General features: G+C 40.2%; 1 protein-coding gene across 8 annotated transcripts in view; it reads left to right on the top strand.

The window, feature by feature from the left end:
* Positions 1-9328: 9328 nt before the first annotated feature.
* The window catches only part of USP25 (ubiquitin specific peptidase 25), a 140411-nt gene continuing 128366 nt past the window's right edge, over positions 9329-21373 (top strand). For 7 of the 8 annotated variants that reach the window (XM_032277161.1, XM_032277162.1, XM_032277160.1 and 4 more), the window contains exon 1: positions 9337-9813. Coding sequence is in view for 6 of the 8 variants with exons in the window: in XM_032277160.1 (XP_032133051.1) it covers positions 9769-9813 (45 nt within the window). In the remaining 2 variants the exon portion in view is untranslated. Of the gene's footprint in view, positions 9814-21373 lie in introns of all 8 variants that reach the window. The other variant, XM_032277154.1, reaches the window with a different exon arrangement.

Below are 21373 nucleotides of genomic sequence, written 5' to 3'. Positions count from 1 at the left end.
CGGGCTCTCTGTGGGGCTCCAACCCACATTTTTTGCTTGGCATTGCCTTAGCAGAGGCTCTCTACAGTGGCTCCACCTCTGCAGCAGAGTTCTGCCTGGGCACTCAGGCTTCCCAATACATCCTCTGAAATCTAGCTGCCAAGCCTCCATCATGCTTGCATTTTCTATGCCTGCTAACTTACCAACACAAAGCAACCAAGGCTCATCATGGCTTGTGCCTTCCAGAGTGGCTTCTCAAGTAATATCTGGGACCCCTTGAATCTTGGCTGAAGCTGTAGCAGCCAGAATGCCAGGAGCAGCATGCTGAGGTGGCAGAGGGTAGCAACATCCTGGGCCTGTCTCCAGAAGCCATTCTGTTCTCCTAGGCATCTGGGCCTGCTGGGCCTAGGATGGGAGGGGTAGCCTCAAAGATTTTGCAAACACCTTTGGGGCCTTTTCCCCATTGCCTTTACTATTGGCAGCTGGCTCTCTTTTATACCTGCTAATTTCTCTAGCAAGCTGTTGCTCCACATCAATGTTGGATTTCTCTCCTGAAAATTCTCTTTCCTTCTATACCACATGGCCAGGCTGTGCATTTTCCAATTGTTACACTCTGCTTCTCTTTTAGTCATAAATCCCAACTTTAGTTCATTCCTTTACTCTCATATCTGATCATGAGCTGTTAAAATCAGCTGTGCCACTTCTTTAAATGCTTTGCTTAAAAGTTTCTTCTGCCAGATTCCTTAAGGTTATCATTCTTAAGTTCAGCCTTCCACAAAACCCTAGTGCATGGACACAATGCAGCCTAATTCTTTGCTATTGTGTAACAATGGTGGTCTTTGCTCCAATTCCCAATAAGTTCCTCATTTCCATATGAGACCTAGTCAGCCTAAACTTCACTATTCATATCTCTAACAGCATTTTGGTCATGACCACTTAACCAGTTTCTAACAAGTCCCAAACTTTCCCTCATCATCCTGTATTATTCCGAGCTTCCAAACTCTTCCATTCTCTGCTCTTTACCCAGTTCTAAAGCCACTTCCACATTTTCCAGTATCTTTATAGCAACATCTCTCTCCTTGGTACCAATTTTCTATCTTAGTCCATTCGTGTTGCTATAAAGGAATACTGAGACTGGATAATTCATAAAGAAAAGAGGTTTATTTGGCTCATGTTTTTGCAGGCTGTATGGGAAGCATGGTGCCGGCATCTGCTTCTGATGAAGGCCTCAGGAAGTTCCAATCATGGTGGAAGGAGAAGGGGAGCCAGTGTAATAGATCAAGTGGCAAGAGACAAGCACAGGAAGGTGCCAACTCTTTTTAACAACCCGTTCTTATGGCAACTAAGAGTGGGAACTCACTTACTCCCAAGAGAATGACACCAAGCCATTTATAATGGATCTGCCCTCACCATACGAAAACCTCCCACCAGGCCTTATCTTCAACACTGGGGATCAAATTTCAACATGAGACTTGGTGAGGGCCAAAGAAACTGTATGTAAGCCATTGCAGCGTTTGCAGTGTGGGGGATATAAGTGCAAAAGCTTTCCAGTCACACAGAACTCCTACTTTGGTTCAAACTGGTTTAACAGGTTTGGATTGTGTGCCCTATAAACCACAGCTTCTGTTTCTGTAGAAAAAGCGTAATAATTCCAACTTTATTGGATTATTATAAAAACTAAATGATAAGTATAAAGTGCCTAGCACAGGTACTGGCATACAGCAAGTATACGAAAAATAGTATCTGTCCCTAAATGTATCACAGTTTCCCCTATCTCCCTCAAAACAGAGGGCCTGGAATAGCCATCTCAACTCACCTAGAGTAAGACCAACCTTAAAGAGAAGGTTCTGAAATTAAAACTCATGGGATCTAATTTTAAAATATTCTGTTCTATTTTCATATATACAGGATTTATTCAGTCAGCATTCGCATATATTTAATGGTATTTATAATACCGTAGTCCAACCTGAAAGCTATGGTAGATTTGAACAGAATTAGCCAATGAATCTTAACATTAAAGAAATTTCATGAGTTGTTCTTGATGACAAACAGACCAAAGTAATAAGCTGAGGCAGTGGTAGATTATTATATTCATATCCCATTTTATAAATTGATATTAAATAAACTGAACATGCTGAAAATGTTTTCTTAAAGCCTAGAAAGTAGTTATTTTGAGGAAGGAGACCCAAGCATCTAAGAGCACCTCTCTCTTGACTTCCACGCTGCACTTCAATAGAAGAAAAGGCTGGCCGACTGGCGCCTCCTAAATCACCTTCCTATAGATAGAAGGCATAATATGGGGAAATCTCTCTGGAAGGCATTGTTTTTACTTAAACGAGATCAAACCCCCAGCCCACTCCTCCTCCATTGAATTGACCAAGACTCTTTCACATGTAATTTCGAAAACTGTAAACCCAAGACCCTTTCACACGTAGTTTCTAAGGCTGTAAAGCCAAGACCCTTTCATGGGTAACATCTAGAGCTGTAAGCCTGTATAAAGGCAGAGCTTCTCTGTTAGAGGAGCTTGGCTGTTAAACAAACATGTCTCCTTGCTCCCGGTAGAAATAAATAACCTCTTCCTTCCTAGTGCGGTGTCTGAGAGTTCTGCTTCTCGCGGTCGCTCCTGCTTCATTTATATTTCAAATTATTTCACATTATAAATTCATTTCAAATTAATTCAAATTAAAAATTCATTTCAAATTATAAATGAATTATTCATTTCAAACTAAAATGTATTTCAATGATACTTAGTGAGCACCCATGCTATTAAATGACATGCGGAATCCAAAAGTGATAGAATTTCTGCCTAACATTTAAGTTTTTTTCTTTTCTTTCTATTTGCTAATGCCATGGTTTGCCTAGAAATACATTTCTGATTTCCCATATCTCTGATATGTATTTTTAAAAAAATTAAAGACATTGATATCTGAGCTTTGTGTCTTTTTTCTATTAACCAAGAGAGAATACAAGTTTAAGTATCAACAGTCTGAAACTAAAGTAGCTGCCTAGGAATTACTAAACATATTCTTTCGTAGGTGATCTGATATTTTGAATTATAAGAAATATCACTAGAAGAGTACCCTCTTAGACTGGCAAATTTTTGACCTGACCTCATTTAACACTGCTTTTCTTGTCTTGTCTTCTAGACTTAGAACATTCAATCCCAACTAATTTTTCTTGGTGCTCAGCTAACGGTTTTAACTTCTCAACTTACAAGTCACAAGGAAGTCCTAATAAAACAGCAAGAATGTGCTGACATTTATTTAATTCCTTCTGCCTTAAAGTATTCTAGGAACTTTACGTGTACTAAATCATTTAGTCATCAAAATAAATGTATGTTATTATTTTCATTTTATAGATGATGGAACTGACACAGAGAAAATAGGTCAGGAAGAGTTATGTCAGAAAAACAGAATACTCCAGGTAGTATTGGGGCTGAGAAAACAATACCCCAAAATATGGCACTTGGACGTGCTGAACTGAAGAAGCCTCCATGTCTCTCTGACCACTCCCTTCCCCTATCTCTCATTCTCTGTGTCTTCCAAGGCACAGAATGAAGTTGTTCTCTAAAGTCTCCTTCTCTCTCTAAAGTCCGGACCCACGTAAGAAAGAAAAAAAAAACCCCTCTGAACCCTTCTCTGAGTTTTCATTAAGTGACCTCCTATCATAGAAAGACAGACTGAAGTTTGTCAGCACACTTGAACATATGTCACAATCTGTTGTCCTCTCTGTGGGCCCAACAGACTTTGAACTGGCCATTTTATGTCCTCTAAACCCACTGACTTCTTCCAAAAGTCATTTTCTAACCCCTTAAAAATATCTACACTTCCCAAACTCCCATTTCCCTTAGAACAACGGTATATAACCCGCTGGACCTTATACAATTGGGAAGTAATCACTGTGATTTTCCCCTGTGCATAGTAATACAAACTTGTATGCGTTTCTTTTATTAATTTGCTTTTTGTAGGTTAATTTTCAGCCAACCTTCCCAAGATGAAGGGGAAGTTTTCCCATTACCCCTACAGTGGTTAAAACAAGGAATATTTATCCAAAGAGTTTGTTATACAGGCAACGAGGAGCTGAAGAGTCGAACAGGGGCAGTGAGTTAAGCCAGAGTTTTGCAACATCAGGAGGGCATTACTACCCTTAATTTGGAGGGAGGAGGTGAGGATGTGCAGTTTCTAAATATACAGAAGGCTTAAGTAACTTGCCCACTATCATAGAGCTAACGGTGCCTGGGTTGTTATGTTCAGGCATCATGTGCTCTGAACATGAGAGAGAGGTCTTGGAAAATGACATCGGTCACCTTCTGACATGTGGTTTCCTCTGCCCATATATATCACAGGATAATTTCAGGGAAATGTGTGCCTACCAATATGAAAGGAGAGACTTTGCCTTTTGAGCATAGGTGAATGGACAAAAAATGATGAGAAAAGGTCTGAGGCTTCCAAGCCATTTTCAGTGTGCAAGTATAACTTTGGGCCTGCTCAGGGTAAGTGAAGCAAATGCTGCAGGCAAGAAGTATACACTTTTGCGCAGGCTTAGTTGATAAAATGTAGCTGTTTCTCCAGGTAGTCCTTGCTTTCTAAGTACACCTTGCAAAGCACATTGGACTGGATTGCTTTTCAATGCGCAAAACTCTTTTCCCTCCAAAACTATTCTAATTGAAAGTGCCAATCCTGGCAGAAAATGTACGCAGGTACTATCCTTTAATGTGTTAATGAATCTCTCACCAATCTAAGAAGTTACAGGATGGGGCATGAAAAAATATATTTGAAGGCACAGATGTATGAAGCATAGGATTAAGTAAAACAGACTGAATATGACTGTTATAGGCTGAATTTTGTGTCTCTAAAATTCATACGCTGAAGTCCGAACCCCTAGCACCTCAGCATGAAATTATATCTGAAGACAAAATCTTGAAAGGGGTTATTAATTTAAAATGATGCCAGCTGGGTGGGGCTGAAATCAAGTATGACTTAGGTCCTCAGCAGAAGATGGAGAGGCACTGTGGGCACACAGACCATGGAAAGAGGCAGCGAGAGGGTGGCCATCTGCAAGGCAAGTAGAGAAGCTACGGGAGAAATCAATCCTGCTGGCACCTTAATCTTGAACTCCCAGTCTCCAGAGCTGTGAAAAAATAATTTCTGTATTTTAAGACACCCAATCTGTGGTATTTTGTTAGGGCAGCACAACTAATACAATACCAAAGAAGCAAATCTAGAAATCCTCAGAAGGTGAGACACTAATGAGGGCTGGAGAAACTAATAATGACACACTTTGTCATATAGAACAATATGGCTGGGCTGCCGGGACCACAAAGCTATCCTCTTGGAATGAGAAGTTAGAGTTAGATGTGCACTGCAAAAGCACTAATAAATTTGTTTTCTCTCCTTCATGGTTGCCACTTAATTCAATAAGCATTTTATTGTGCATGTATTATTAGGCAGATAGTACTCTTATGGGTTCAAATCTATGAACACCCTGTTGCTAAATAGTACCATCATGCATCATAGAAACCTCCTCTTTAAATGATTGATTATTGTTTTTTTTTTTTTTTTTTTTTTTGGGAGAGTCTTGTTCTGTCACCCAGGCTGGAGAGCAGTGACACATCTTGGCTCACTGCAACCTCTGACTCCTGGGTTTCAGCAATTCTCCCTGCCTCAGGCTCCCGAGTAGCTGGGATTATAGGCACTTGCCACCACATCTGGCTAATTTTTGTATTTTTTAGTAGAGAGGGGCTTTTGACATCTTGGCCAGGCTGGTCTTGAACTCTTGACCTCAGGTGATCTGCCTGCCTCCCAAAGTGCTGGGATTACAGACGTAAGTCACCAGACCCGGCCTGCTTATTGTTTTCTTATTGGGGGAAATGAAATTATACCAGAATGTCAACACACCTAAAGGAAGGCTTGTCTTAGTCTATTTTATGCTGCTACAACATAGCACCTATGAATGGGTAAGTGATAATGAACAGAAATTGTTTGGCTCACCGTTCTGGAGGCACAGAAAGTCAAAATGGAGGGCTGGCATCTGGTGAAGTCCTTCTTGCTCTATCACGGCATGGTGGAAGAGCTAAGAGAAGGTGACAGGAGAGAGGGAAGGAAAGACAAAGAGAAAGAGGCAAGAGAGAGCCAAACTAGTGCTTTTATAAGGAAGCTACTCTTTTGATAGTGACTGCACACTTGTGATAGCACCATTAATTAATTCATGAGGGCAGAGCTCTCGTAGTTTAATTAACTCTTATTAGGCCCCGCCTCCCCACACCGTTGCATAGGGGATTAAGTTTCCATCACACGTTTTTTGGGGGATTCAGTCAAACCATAGCAGTGTTACACACAAAATATTTCATATTATATGAAATATGTCACTTACCATTTTTACCTGAATGTCAACAATATAGAGTAAGGCAGCAGTTTAGAAGTTATTAAATAATATATATATATATTTTTATTGCATTTTAGGTTTTGGGGTACATGTGAAGAATATTCAAGATTCTTGCATAGGTACACACATGGCAGCGTGATTTGCTGCCTTCCTCCCCTTCACCTATATCTGGTATTTCTCCCCATGCTATCTCTCCCCAACTCCCCACCCGCCGCTGTCCCTCCCCTATTTCCCCCCAACAGACCCCAGTGTGTAGTGCTCCCCTCCCTGTGTCCATGTGTTCTCATTGTTTAACAACCACCTATGAGTGAGAACATGCGGAGTTTGATTTTCTGTTCTTGTGTCAGTTTGCTGAGAATGATGGTTTCCAGGTTCATCCATGTCCCTACAAAGGACACGAACCCATCGTTTTTGATGGCTGCATAATATTCCATGGAGTATATGTGCCACATTTTCCCTGTCCAGTCTATCATCGATGGGCATTTGGGTTGGTTCCAGGTCTTTGCTATTGTAAACAGTGCTGCAATGAACATTTGTGTGCATGTGTCCTTATAGTAGAACGATTTATAATCCTTTGGATAAGAAGTTATTAAATAATATCTTGAGAACATATAATTCCAACAAACTTGCATACTAAAGCTGACTCATACAACATAATTGTCATAGGACAAATTTTAAAAATAAATTAGGAAATCCCAGCGATGGGTTTTGTGTGCCAATTTATCTCAATTTCTCAAATTTCCATTCTCTAATTATTCATTCCAATCATAAGCTTTCCAAAAAGGAATGCCTACAAGGAAACTTGAAATTTTCTTCACAATGTTCTTCAATACAACAGTTAAAAATATTTAAAGAAGTGTTGAGTAAGTAGAAAACCAGCAGAAGTAAGCTGAAAATGAACGGTCTCAGTGGGCAAATATGCTTACCTTATAAAAGCTCTATTGGTGATTCTCTATTAGGTTCTAGTAAGATCATTTAAAAAATTTTATTTTTGGTATGGAACTAAAAAATTTAACTCAGAGAAATGTATTGACAAATTCTTGAAATTACAGTTTAGTATAAGCCTGATTTCTAAAAAAAAACCAAAAAACACCCAAACCAAAACCCTATAATATGGAGAAACAAGAAGTTAGCATATAAACGAGGAAAAGAAGAAACTTTGGTCTATAAATTAGGAAAAATGGGTTCTAATAAGCTTTCTTTGACAGGTCACCCTCCTTGGGTTTCAGAGTTATAAAAAAAGGGATACATGGGATTAGAGCTGTCACAGTATTCCTACATTTCTGTTTCCAACCGTTTCATGATTTTTTAAAGTCTGCAATTAGTTAAAAATAAAATGCGTCAACAAATATGAAGATTCAAGGAAAAGATGACAACAGGTGGTTCAGGATATCCAAGCTGCAGATCCAAAGTGTTTGTAAAGTGAATAGAACTGTTACAAAGCCTTAAGAGCTACTATAATCCATGATTATTAAATAACAGCAGTGCTATTTCAATTATCATTTAGCAAGTGTTGGAAATGGATGTCGGAAATAGATACTCAGTGCTGCAAAGAAAAATTAGCACTGAGATAAAGGATCTTTCAGCAACGCAATTTTTACTTCCTAGACTGCAAGAAGGGTCCATTAGCTAGCCATTGTGCCATGACAGTACAATGAGCAAAGGAAAACACACAAATTTATCCCTCACACATTTGAGGTATTCCTTACTCCTGTGTCTGATCTCTGTTGGCTGGAGCCAGACCTCAAAATCTAAACTACAACTCGATTGGCTAATAACTTAAAACTTTTCTAAACAGGTAAAAGCAATGGAGAGCTGGGACATGCCTGTGAGCGCGTCCACCACAGATATCTTGGTCAAAGTACAAGGACAAAGAATGTACTACTGCCTATAAGCATGGCATGTCTAACAGCTGCATAAGGTAGGGCTTAACAAAGTTATTAGCACACTTATTCTTTAAAAAGAAAGGAAACTTTTAAAAGGAACTTTTCTACTATCCACACCAAGCTTGCTCTCCTTCTCATTGGATTAAAAATTATACCTGGATTTTCAAGTGTATTCTATTTGTAACAATATGCATTTATAATTTCTTTCTTCACACTGCTTCACTCTCACCTCAGTCCCCAGATTAGCTCCTGGAACTTGAGATATTTTTGCCTCTAGAGATTGCTTTTTTAACGACAGGTTTTCCTTACAATTCCATATATAGTCAAGTATTCCATGCACGATAGTTAATTGTTTGCTTAATTTGGCAACTGGGATATTAGATTTGTGTATTATCTAGGCAGTGATATTGTTATAAGGTTGTTTGCTGCATAGATCCTATTTCATTTATATTTAGTCTTGGGAAAATAAACTTCATTTTTTCCAGAGCCCAGCAGTGACTGACACACATTCGAATGAATGAAGTAGATAGATGTCCATATTCATTTACGTAATGATTAGTTAAGAAGAAAAGTAATTCCCAGCATAAAGATTTCTGGCAACCCTTTGCTTATTTGACTTTTCCCTTCAGGCAAGTTCACTGCTTGTGAAATTCCTAGAAAGGCGAGGAAGAGAACGCGTGACACAGAAAGGGGCCGGAGTTTGGAACCCTGTGTAGTTTTGGGACGTTATGGGCATGCAGGGAAATGTTTGCTTTGGAGGCTTTGGGCAAGCTAGGGATCCGACAGCCCTGAGCACAGGGAGGCACGCTGCCCTCCGGCCTCCAGCCGAGCTTCGCGGAGCCCAGCGCCGGCGTCGCGCAACCTGCCGCAGGGGCGGCTCCCGGGCCCGGCAGCCAGGCGCGCCCTCGCCCCACCCGGGAACGCCGGGCCCGCGCTGGGAGGGGTGGGGCTCCACGGTGGCCCCGCCCTGCCCCGCCGCCCGCGGGTCACAATGTAGGGTTAGGGCGGCCGGCGGGCGGGGCTCTGCGGGGGAGGAGCCGCCGGCGGGGGCGGGGGCGGGGGCGGGGACGGCGCGTGGGGGAGGGGAGGGAGGAGGACTCGCGGAGGGAGGAGGGCAGCGCCATTCCGGGCGGCCGCTCCCTCTGTCCCCTCTCTCCCTTCCCTGCAGCGGCCCGGGAGCCGCCGGCCAAGGAGCGCGCGAACGCGTGACGCTGCCCGGTTGGCTCGCGCCCTCCCGCGCCCCGGCGTCCGCCGCCCGCTCATGGCCCCGGCCGCCGCGGACGAGCAGCGCTGAGGCGGGCCGCGTGGAGACGTGGGGCGGCCGCCGTGGCCCTCGCAGTCGGCGCTTCGCCGCCTGCCCGCGCTGCCTGCGCACCCCGGCCGCCATCGGCTTCGCGCCTGGCTGGCGCGGGCGCAGTCCTCCCCGGCCGTCCGCGCCGCTCCCTGGAGCTCGGCGGAGCGCGGCAGCCAGGGCGGGCGGAGGCGCGAGGAGCCGGGCGCCGCCGCCGCCGCGGGGGCCATGACCGTGGAGCAGAACGTGCTGCAGCAGAGCGCGGCGCAGAAGGTGAGGCGAGCCCGCGAGCCGGCGGGCCCCACTCCTCCTTCCGACGGGCTGTCCTCTCCCGCCGCGGCCGGGCGCCCGGGCCTCGCCGCCGCCGCCGTCCCCGGCTTCCTCCCCCGTCACCCCCGGCCCCTGCCCATCGCCTCGGGGGCGTCGCGCCCGGTGCCCCGCTGCGTGTGGGAGGCAGAGTGTAGTTTGCCGGCTTGAGTCCACTTCCTTCTGCCGATTGTTTTCCCGTAGCAGACGGTGCCAGGTATTGAGAACGACCCTCACATTCCTACAGTGCTCTTTGTGGCTTCTTAATGAAACTTTATTCTCTCCGTTAAATAAAAAAGAATAGCCGGTTGTCATCCTTTCTGAACCCATTTTGTCTTTCTAAGGTGGTAGTGTTCCAGGCCTGCTATTTTGCAAAAACGGTCTCCACCAAAATCGAATCACCTGCCTTGCGGGGCAGGCGTGTTGACCAGGTGAACTCTATTTAGAAGTAGGTGGTTTGCTTGGTTTCTTTTCCTTTTAAGGTTTCCTTTTCTTCCTCCTCCTCTTTTTATTTTTTCTCAATGTAGAAACTGTCCCTAAGAGAGGAAACCTTTCTGGCTATGTTATTCCAGGAATCTTTTGTCCCCTAAGTTTGACCTTGTTCTTTCCTTCACCCTTTTCTCTTGCATCAGTCACACATTTAAATGGTCACTCACTAAAGAAAACAGAAGCTTTGTATCTTTAAAGTGAATCGTGAGACATCATTGTACTGTTTTAGATTTTGCTTTCAGAATCTTAAGTGCGCTATCATGGCTTGCCCCATATTCTGAAGAGTAGTTGGCCATGACTTAATTTCTTTTTTTAATGTTTCATTCGCGTGAAAAGCATTTTGGGCAAACCCTTAGTCGTGTTGGAATTACGGGGATAATTAGGGTTTACTGTGATCAACCACCTCGGTTGTGTTTGGTTTATCTGGGTGAGTAATGAATGCCCCACCCTGTTGGAGTTTTGGTGTGGTAATATCCTACCTGTGCTTGACTTGAGAATAAGACTACTGTACTAACATGGGCTGTCTACATACAGCCTGCTACATTTTTGCTTTGAGATTATTTTTAGAATTGTATGATACGACCTTAAAGTAATTGAAGATACTCAAGAAGTTTGGAAAGCAAGGATAGTGCATTGTTATTTTAGGCAGGTTGGGAAAGTTGTTTTTGAGACTTGTATGTTAGTTGATATTACTGGTAAAGTTAGACGGATATTGCACACTGCACTTTATTTACAGTGAAATAATTCAAGACTTAATACTGAGAGTTTAAAAGAGTTTACTTCCTAATCTTCCCTATTCTATCTTGAATACCTTCAAGTTTAGTTTTTAAAGACTTAAGGCTTAGGAAAGATTACATGGTCATATGAATACTAAGCAATATTTAATGTGTTTCGTACCATTTGTTTACAATTGTCTTCAATGTTGGATATTAAAGTCTGTTTAAAAGTGAGAAATGTAAATTTTTCACATCTCCTAGGTTTGAACAGGAAATAACTTTGTAAGTTTGTGAATTTTTTTTTTTTTCCAATTGATTTTGTCTAAACTGCATTGAATGACTATGCAGACTCTATTGCATGGTTCAGAGGTTATGCATAAAATTGTAGAATAAAGAATCAAGTTAACGAAAGAGTGATCTTGCCTGTCACGTCCAATTTCCTAGTTTAATGAGTCCCTCCCCACACAAAGGGAGCAGTAATTAATTCAAAATATTATCATTTAGTACGGGTGTGTTTTAGATCATTTATTTCACTGCTATTAGGGAATTCTTTTAGCGAAACTTTTAATGATATTTACATTGTTTTACAAAAGAAACACTTAAATGTGTTTGCTTTCCATATTAATACACAATTACTTTGTTATTCATATTAGAACTATTTAAAAATATTTACATGGATATAAATAAGCCATGTACCTCAATAAGTTGAGAGATCTAAATCCATCAAGCTAGTAACTAGGAAGTGAACTTTACACTTCGAAGAAACAAAAGTGAAACTGTTTTTACTTAGACACTTTATGGGTTATCTGTAAAAGGAGAGGTGTATAGTGTATATTGCAGAGCGCACATTTTAGCCAGTTTTTATTCTCACCTTAAAAAATTGTACATATGTGTTTTAAAATTTTAAGTAAATAGCTATATTTTGGTAGTCTGGTTTCCTATATTTTTAAGATTTTTTAAAACTATTATTTTGCAGGCGGATGTAGATTTTTTGTTGTTGTTTGCAGCACCACACTGCACAGAACTTTCATGGGTTTTTTGTTCACCTACAGAATTCATCGGCCATTGTCACAATGTAGTTTGATGAGACAAGGGGCCACCTTTTCCTTTTGATGTGTTCTTTGCTTGATTGCTGGAGCTTGGCCAACCCAGGGACTTATGAGATGTAGTAAAACTGCAGAAAGCTGCTTTTCTGAGGTTTAGATATTTCAGGTGAGGTGCAGTTGGCAGCAGATTAGCTAAATCCTGTAATAATTTTGGTCTTGAACATGTGTTTTCAGTCTTTGTGCTTCATATTTACCTAGGTGTAGGAGCCTTAGATCTAAGAAATTTGATACATAGATTCAAGTTCCAAATGAGGACCTTCCCCTCCCCCCTCCCATCCATCTAACCAGATGAACCAAGTGAGGATTCTTTAGGGTAGTATTAGTAGGAGGTTTGCTCCCAGGGACCAAATTATTTTACAGAGTTAAATGAACAGGATACTATTGACAGTAAATGCATCCTTCTGAGTTGAATACAATGTATTGTTTCACTCTAAGGCTTAGAACAGTTCTTTACACATAGTAGGACTCAGCAAATATTTGATGAAGTAAGTGAATGGTTTCCAAAAGGACTGTAGGTACAGTACTTAGTTTCATAACTGAATCTTGAAATTTAAAAATTAAAAAATGATGAGGCTGGGTGGGTGTGGTGGCTCATGCTTGTAATCCCAGCACTTTGGAAGGCTGAGGTGGGAGGATCCCTTGAAGCCAGGAGTTCAAAACCAGCCTAGGCAACAAAATGACAACCTTTCTGTTAAAAATAATAATAATAATAAAAGCTTGAAAAACTGCTCATACTAGGAGAATAGGCAGTGTAGTGAAAAGACAGGATGTGGGATAGATCCCAACCACCTTTTTGTGACCTTGGGCAAGTCTTTACCCCGAAGGTTCTTTTAATGCCTTAACATTAGTATGATGAGACATGAGCAACTTCTTTAGATTGTTTAATGGCCCTAAGCAAGCATTCTGTATAGGGAGCATAAAAGAGAAAGTAAAAGATGGAGGCAGAGCAATCTCACAGATCTACAGTCCACTTTCACTTAATTCCTGGAAAGATGAGGGTCAGGTGGGAAGGTTGTCACAGATCAACCAACGTCATAGTTAAAACTTGTAAAAACAATACAGACTGGATCCAGGGTAAATGTCCTAGTTAAAATAACATGTATTTTCCAATTTAGGATCATCTAAGTTTATAAAACATTACCATAGAGCATTTGGTAGTTAACAGTACTTAAGTCACTTTAAATGTTACATAAAGGGGATATTCTTCATTAGGAATCAGTTTATCTTATTATTAGTCTAAGTCTTGATTTGGGCACAGAAATAGGGTTCCAGCTGCTTATTCCTTTTCTTATTCTTTCCCTTTTGTACCTAATTTTGACTTGTATACTCACATTGTATCCAGCCTTTTAAATGAATTCACATCATTTCTTATATTCTTTTGATTTACTTCAACATTATATATACAGTCCATATCCTTTACAAATACTTAATATTCTGACCTCTTTCTCGTATAAATAATAATTTATACGACTTATTACTTTAAGATTACGGAATGCTACTATTTGTTTCTGTTATATATTGTTTCCTTATGATATGAACATTTTCTTACATTCCTAAGTTTTATAAATGTTTCAAAACTAGATTTAAATGTTGACTATCATGTCTTTTTTTGCAGTGAATGAGGTGATATTTTATATGTCATAATACAAGAACCATTTGTATGTAAGATATATGAATATTTACTATATAATCTGTTGAAGGCACTGTGCTAAGTCTTCTTACAAACTTTTTTCATTTAATCCTCCCAACCACCTTATGAAGTGAGTACTATTTTTTCCCTTCTTACTGAAGCTGAGGAAACAGTATTGGAGAACTAAAGCAGTATTTCATCTCTGGCATGTGTTAAGGGTCGGGTTTAAACTCAAAAGTCACATGATGGACAAGTCCCTGCTCTTAACTGCAATGCCATATCGGTTTGGCTGTCCTTGAATTTCTGATAAAACCCTATTTGGTAATGTTGCTGTACTATTTTAATATATTTCTATATTTAATATAAATTTAAGCCTAGAATTTGGTATATAGTTGGCCTTCTGTATCTGCATAAATTCAACCAACTGTAGATTGAAAATATTCTGGAAAAAAATAAAGCATTGTTGCATCTGTACTGAACATGTACAGTCTTATTTTGGCCATTATTCCCTAAACAATACAGTATAACAACTATTTATGTAGCATTTACACTGTGTTAGGTATTACAAGTAATACAGAAATGATCTAAAGTATACTGGAGGATGTGTGGATGTGTAAGTTACATGGAAATACATCATTTTATATAAGGGACTTGAACACTCAAAGATTTTGGCATCTTTGGGGGTCCTGGAACCAGTCCACCTTGGATTCTTTAATGAGATTAGTTATAAGATTTGCTGTGTCCATGAGGGCTATTAATATAAGGTTAGCTCATAAAATGATTAGAAGGCTTTCTGTGTTTTCCTGTGCTTTTGGAATTGTTTAGGATTGGGTAGAGTCATTCAAAATTGATGGCCTATAGTCCTTTTTGATTTGAAAAATTAGATATTGTTCAACTGAAGTACATGTTACTTTGAAGATTTGGTGAATGTGATTATATCAGGGCTGAGCTGCTCATTTACAGCAAATTTTAGGCAAGGTTTCCAAATTTTGCTCATTGTCTTTTACATTTTCTGTGTTTTTTAGGGTCAAATTTTAAAAGTTTTATAGTTCTAGAAAATTTTAAATTTCATTGAGGTTTCTGTATTTATTGGTCTAAAATTTTCTGCTAAATCTGTGCGTGTGTATACAGTATAGACATGCCAATTTTTTAAATCCCTGTTTGTTTTGTTTTCAGTAGTGTTTGCCAGATGCTGATCTTATTTCTTTGGTCATTCCAAAATTTAATCCTTTATTTTTTTTCTAATTTTTTAATTTTTACTTTTCATCTTTAATTTTAGATTTCTACTCTTTCTGGTGTTTATTGTTCTTTTTATAGCCTGAATTCAACATTTACATGAATTTATCATATTTAATAATGAAAAACATTTTGAGCTGTGAATTTTCATCTATTTTCTTTTGGATTTAACTTCCTTTTCCTTTCATTATTAAAAGTTTTTTAAAAGTTTGCTTTGCAAGATATTTTTGAAGTATTCTTTTAATTGTTGATATTTAGTTTCATTGCACTACATTCGAAGACTGTGCAACAACCTATATATGATTTATAAAATTTCTTTTGTTAACCTTACTTTATTGAAAAATTAATGTTCTCTCCTACTGAATTGATATGCCATCTTTGTCATATACAAAAATTTAATGCAAAATGTTTTTTTGCCATTTCCTTGACTCATTCTTTTTCATCAGTCATTTTGTGAATATCATCCTGTCTTTATAGTTGTTGCTTTAGAATAATCTCTCATACTGGACGATAAGACAGTTCTTTGCCTTTGTTCCTTATTTCCAGAGGTGACAGTTTTCCTTAGAAATTTTAGAATAATCATACCAAGTTTTTTCAGATCATCTGGCTTTTTGATTAATTTCATTGAATCTGTGGATCAATTTGGGATTATTAACATCTTTATGATACAGGGTGAGCAGGATATACTTCTGTTTTTTTTTTAGGTCATGTTTAATATCTTTCACGGTTTATAATTTAACATGAAATTCTTATACATCTTTTGTTTTAGGTAGTTGATAATTTCTGCTAACTGTTACATGGTGGTGCTTTTAAAAATTTGTTATTAGTGTATTCAAATACAGTTGTCTTTTGTATATTAATTTTATATCTAGCCACCTTGCTAAATGTTTCTTATACCTTTTCCAGAGACAATTTTGCACTTTCTGTGTAAAAGATCATATCATGATTAAACAATACATTTTACTTATGTATAATACTTTCAATTTTTGTGCCTGTACTTTCATTTTTTTTCCGTACTATCAAATACTTCCAATAAACATTGATTAGAAGTGATAATGAGTATTTTTTTGTTGTTGCTGATTTAAAAAGGCAGTCACCACTTTTGTACCTTATGCATTTCTGAAATATTTACATGTATTAGTTGTACAGACTTAGAAAATAGGCTCTGTTTACAAGATATTGTAGTATTTTCAATTGTGATGTTTGCATGTACTTTTTTTTTTTGGGTCCTGGTGACCTTTGTTTAAGCTTTCACTCTAAGTATCCTGGTTGTGGTGGGGGAAGGGTGCTGGTAGTTTGTCAGTCTCTTCTCTGTTATCCTAGGTTCTGTGAAGTCAGGTAGGGGACTTTTTTATTTTATTTTAATTTAATTTGTGGCCCTAGTTTTCTTCTTCAGGGGCCACTCCACAATCATTGATTTCTGCTGTGATGTGCTTAGAGTAAGGGTGGTTACAGGGTCTTTCTTCCTCTGACACCGAGCATAGTTTTGCTCTCTACTGTCATTGAATTACTTTAAGCACTGACCTGCAGCAGTGGCCTGCCATTTTCCTATAAATGTAATCATTGATTTTTATTATGTATGAAAGACCAAATTTGCCTTGTAAAATCGAGTTTAGGAATGGCACTATGTAATGTGGGCAAGTAGATGATGTGGAAGTTGACTTTATAAAAGGATGATGCCTTGCATTTATTTTGACAGACTTTAATTTCCAAGAAGATCATCCTTGTCATGACATGTTGTTTTATGTATGTGATAAGTAATTTTTCAGTTTTCTCTTTTTTGCCTCTTGATTAACTCTGCTTCAGTACAGACCATCTGCTTTATTTTTAGTTTTTGGTTCTCTCAACTGCTAGATATTTTAAATGTCCAGCAATATTTTCCTTTTTTCCTTAGTCTTGTTACTAAAGGTTTAGATCAGAGTTTTTTATAGTATAGTTTTTGTGGACTGTCTTAATTATCTGTAGTGCTTGCTAAAAGTACAGATTTCTTTGCCTCACCCTAGACTATTGTTTCAAAGCACTGAGGGTTGGGCTAAAGCATGCTTTCTAAGAACCTCAGATTATTATTCTGCACTTAATGTTTGAGGATCACTGGTCGAAGTTAATTAGTATTCTTAAGGATAAAAGTGTCTTTAGCACTGTGTAAATTGACTGCAAGGGTCCTTTAGGGATTGAATTATCACAATGCACCAAATTTAATACGGAAGCAGAGTCTTTTAACATACATTGATTCTTTTGTTTCAGGTGTTTCTCTCTATTACTGCAGCAACATGTTTCATTGTAGAGGAGCTGTCTCCTCCCACAGGCTTTTCTGGTCAACATGTCTATGGAAACCCAAAGCTTCAGGTGGCTAGGTGGTAACTTACTTGCCCCTCTTACTCGTGGGGGGCAAATAAGTTGTTAAATTGATGCGTTAAGACTCGGAAAATAATTGTATGTGCTAAAGTTGTAATCTTCCTATCTCTTTCTGGCTGTTTTTGTTTTCTTTGTATGTATTTGCGTATGAATAATTACTGAAGGATTTTTTTTTGGAGGATAACTATAGCGTATGAAAACTTAAATAAATATATTAAGATTATTATACTTTGTACCATTCTAGACATGAAATAGAATATGTTATTGTCCTGGAAGTTTCTTTTGTTCCTCATTCATACTGTCCCTCTTTTCTGAACAACCCACCCCCCCACCCCCGAGCTGGCATATTGACTTTTTTCAAGTTAATGTTATTGTGGTATGATTTACACTGAAAGTGTATAGTTTGATGAATTTGGCCATACAGAACATTTCTGTCACTCCAGAAGAGGAAGAGGAATTTGTCCTGTGTGACCTTTCTCATTCATTATCAACATCTTCGTTATTGCAGGCAACTGTTGATCTGATTTTTATGACTATAGATTAGTTTTGGCTGTTCTGGGTCTTCACATAAGTAGACTTGTTTATACAATTTTTTTTTTTTTTTTGCCTCTGGGTGCTTTTGCTCAGTAAAATGCTTTTGAGATTCAGCCATGTTTTATTGCATGCATCAGTTTGTTTCTTTTTACTGCAGAGTAATTTATATTCTCACATTTGTGCATTCACATACTTTTTGATGTACTTTTTTATGTATATATAATGTTATGTGTACATCTGTAAGCTGGTTTTTGAGTAGACTTATTTCTGTTTATCTTGGGCAAATGTATAGGTGTATAATTGTTATAATACTAAATTGTTATCGAAATTGATTGTACCATTGTACATTCCCATTAACAACATAGGAGAATTTCAGGTTATCTACATTTTTGTCAACACCTGGCGTTGTTAATCTTTTATGTTTTAGCCATTTGTTATTACCTCATTCTGGTAGTAATGTATACTTCCCTAGTGACTAATGATTTTGGACATCTTTCATGTTCTTATTGGCCAGTTTAGGATGATTTTTTAACATTGCTTCTAATACATTATCCAGTTTTAACACCTTATATGTTACCAGTCGCAATAGCTACATTCTTCCAAGTCTTAAAATGATAAAAATGTCAGAGATGTGGCTAAAGGTAAGACACTCTAGTACGAAGTGCTAATACATTCACAAAACAAATTGAGATTGCACAATTTTATCTTTTTTTTTGGTTAAACACCTGTTAAAAAGGTACATTGCTGAAAAATGGGAACTCATTTCCTCATCATGCCTCAAAGTAAATATTAAATTTATCTCTTTAAAAATTAATTACACACATACATGAGAAATCTTTATGATGCATATTTTGTTACACAAGGTACAAAAATAATTTAGCATACTAGTTGGTTTGGAAGTTTGTAAAGAACATGGAGGAGCAGTTGCAGGACAGGGAAGAAGAGGAATCTGAATTGGAAAAAACTCACTATACATGTTGGGTTTTTGTTGTTGCCATTCAGTGTGGAAGTGGGTGGTGTGTGGTGAGGGCATTAGGTCATCAGGGCAGAATTGGCTGCAGAGCTGAGAGCTGTGTCCTCACTGAAGTGGCATAGATGTTTTGGGGGGGGGGGTGTGCAGAGAGGAGCCAGGAATGATGTACCATTAATGGCCAGGACCTGTTGCTATGGTAACACCAATGTGCAAACCAACTGTGCATTCACATATACAAAAGTTTTGTGTCTTAATTCATGTCAGAATACATGCATAATTAGTGTCTCAGTTCCTTAAGGTGGAGCTACAGAAACACTCGCTTGAAGGTCTGGGGTTTTCTGTGTTCATGTGAGGCCTCTGGGCTGGTGTCTCATCAAGAAGGCCCTGAAGTTTTCCCATGGGTCTTTGGAGAAAGGCTTTGGAACAGGGCAGGGCTGAGGAAGAGGATGGAAAGAAAGGAAACTGGAAATGGTCCACTACCTCAGGTTTTAAAATCCTCAATTTTGGGAGGAAAGAAGTGACACAAGATTTTCTCGGTGCCGCATTGCCAGCCGGAAACCTGAAAGGCCAGCAGGGCCTCTGCCCAGGTTTCGCTTGCACCCACTGGGCTCCTTCTGCTTGCTTGGCCCAGCAGGCTGCTCTGGGCTGATCCCCAGCTCACATTCCATGACCACTGCTACTCCCCGTGTGCTCACCCCGTGGAGGGACCTGGCACACCACATGTGGCTTCCACAGCTGGGCTCCAGCTTCAGGCAAGGGGAATGCGATGGCACTCAAAAACTTGGAGACGCCAGCAACCATGGAACTCCAAGGAGGTGTCATAGCTTCTGCCCAGGCAGTCCTGAGGTCCGAGCCACCAGGGAATGCCACAGCTGTCTCTTGTTCCTGCTGCTCACAGTTCAGTGAATGGGGGTGTGTTAGAGCTTGTTTGTTCCCGCTGCCTATGGCTTGGTGAACAGGGGTGTGTTACAGCTCTAGCTTGGGATGTTCTGAGGTCTGGGCCCCCAGTGGGGTCGCAGCTCATCACCCCCATAGTCCAGTAAATAGAAGTGTGTTACAGCTCTTTTCATGCCCACGGCCTCAGCTCCACAAGCTGGCCAGAAGCGCGTTATAGCTGTTTTTGTTTCTGCTGTTCAGCGAGTTCTGGATTCTTGTCCCGCGACCAAGAACAATGAGGTACGCAGACACCAGTGAGTGAGCAAGGCAGGGGAGAATTTTATCGAGCAACAGACAGTCTCTTGACAATGAGAGTGGACATGAAGTGGGTAGCCCTCACTGTGAGAGAGGCCTCGAAAGCTGGTGCCGTCTGTGTCACTGAGTCCAGGGTTTTTACAGGTTTGCAATGAGGAGATGTGGGCTGTAGGTAGCCTTGGAAAAGGCAGCGTTCAATTGGTTTAAAAGCATTATTCAGAAAGAACCGATTGGGAAAGAGTGGGCAAAAAGAATAGAAGTCACCACTCCAGTCGTGGACTCTATCTGTGTCTAGAACCGGCAGCTCGGTTTTCAGGCTTTAAACTGCCTTTGGTTTGAAGGTTGGGTTTCACCAGGGACCTTTCTGCCTGCCTAGGAACCTGTCTTCTGCAGCTATCAGAAGCAGCTCTGCACAGGCCTGTTGGGGTCAGTGGATACTCTTTTTGCCAATTTTGGTAGTATCATGCAGATTCACAGAACTGGCTTCTGGGCTTCTTCCCAAGTTAGGCAGGAATTGAAGTCACATAAAACAGTGGAACTTATAGAACTGAAAGTATTTCCATTCTTGCTGGGTGGCAGAAGGAGGAGAGCACCAGTGCACCTGAGCATGTGGAACTGCAGCATAGTTGCTGAAAGCAGCATATAAGATGACCTTAGTCAGCTGTGTGGTTTCTGTGGTGTAAAGTGGGTCAGGGATCCAGACCTCTGGTGTTACAGAGATAAGAGCTGCTCCCTCAGGTCATGGAGTCCTGTGCTAGGTAGGAGGTATGGTCCTAGGACTGTGTGAGTGTTGCTGGGGTTTGCTGTTGCCATTTGCTTGTTCTTGTCCATCTTGTTGTTGGCTTAGGCAAACCTTAGGGTCTGCAGGGTTTTTTTTTTTTTGAGATGGAGGTCTCACACTGTCATCCAGGGTGGAGTGCAGTGGTACAATCTGGCTCACTGTAAACTCTGCTTCCCTGGTTCAAGCAATTGTCGTGCCTCAACCTTCCAAGTATCTGGGACTACAAGTGCACACCACCAGGCCTGGCTCATTTTTATGTTGGGGTTTTGCCATGTTGGCCAGGCTGGTTTTGAACGCCTGACTTCAAGTGATCATACTGTCTTGGCCTCCTAGGGTCTGCAGTGTTTTGAGATGGAGTTTTGCTCTTGTTGCCCAGGCTGGAGTGCAGTGGTGCCATCTTGGCTCACTGCAGCCCCTACCTCCTGGGTTCAAGTGATTCTCCTGCCTCAATATCCTGAGTAGTTGAGACTACAGTTGCCCACCACCACACCTGGCTAACTTTTGTAGTTTTAGTAG

Source organism: Sapajus apella, unplaced genomic scaffold, assembly GCF_009761245.1.
Source record: "Sapajus apella isolate SASKATOON/1434 unplaced genomic scaffold, GSC_monkey_1.0 scaffold8, whole genome shotgun sequence".
Taxonomy (NCBI): Eukaryota; Metazoa; Chordata; class Mammalia; order Primates; family Cebidae; genus Sapajus; species Sapajus apella.
This window is presented reverse-complemented; position numbering and strand designations above follow the sequence as displayed.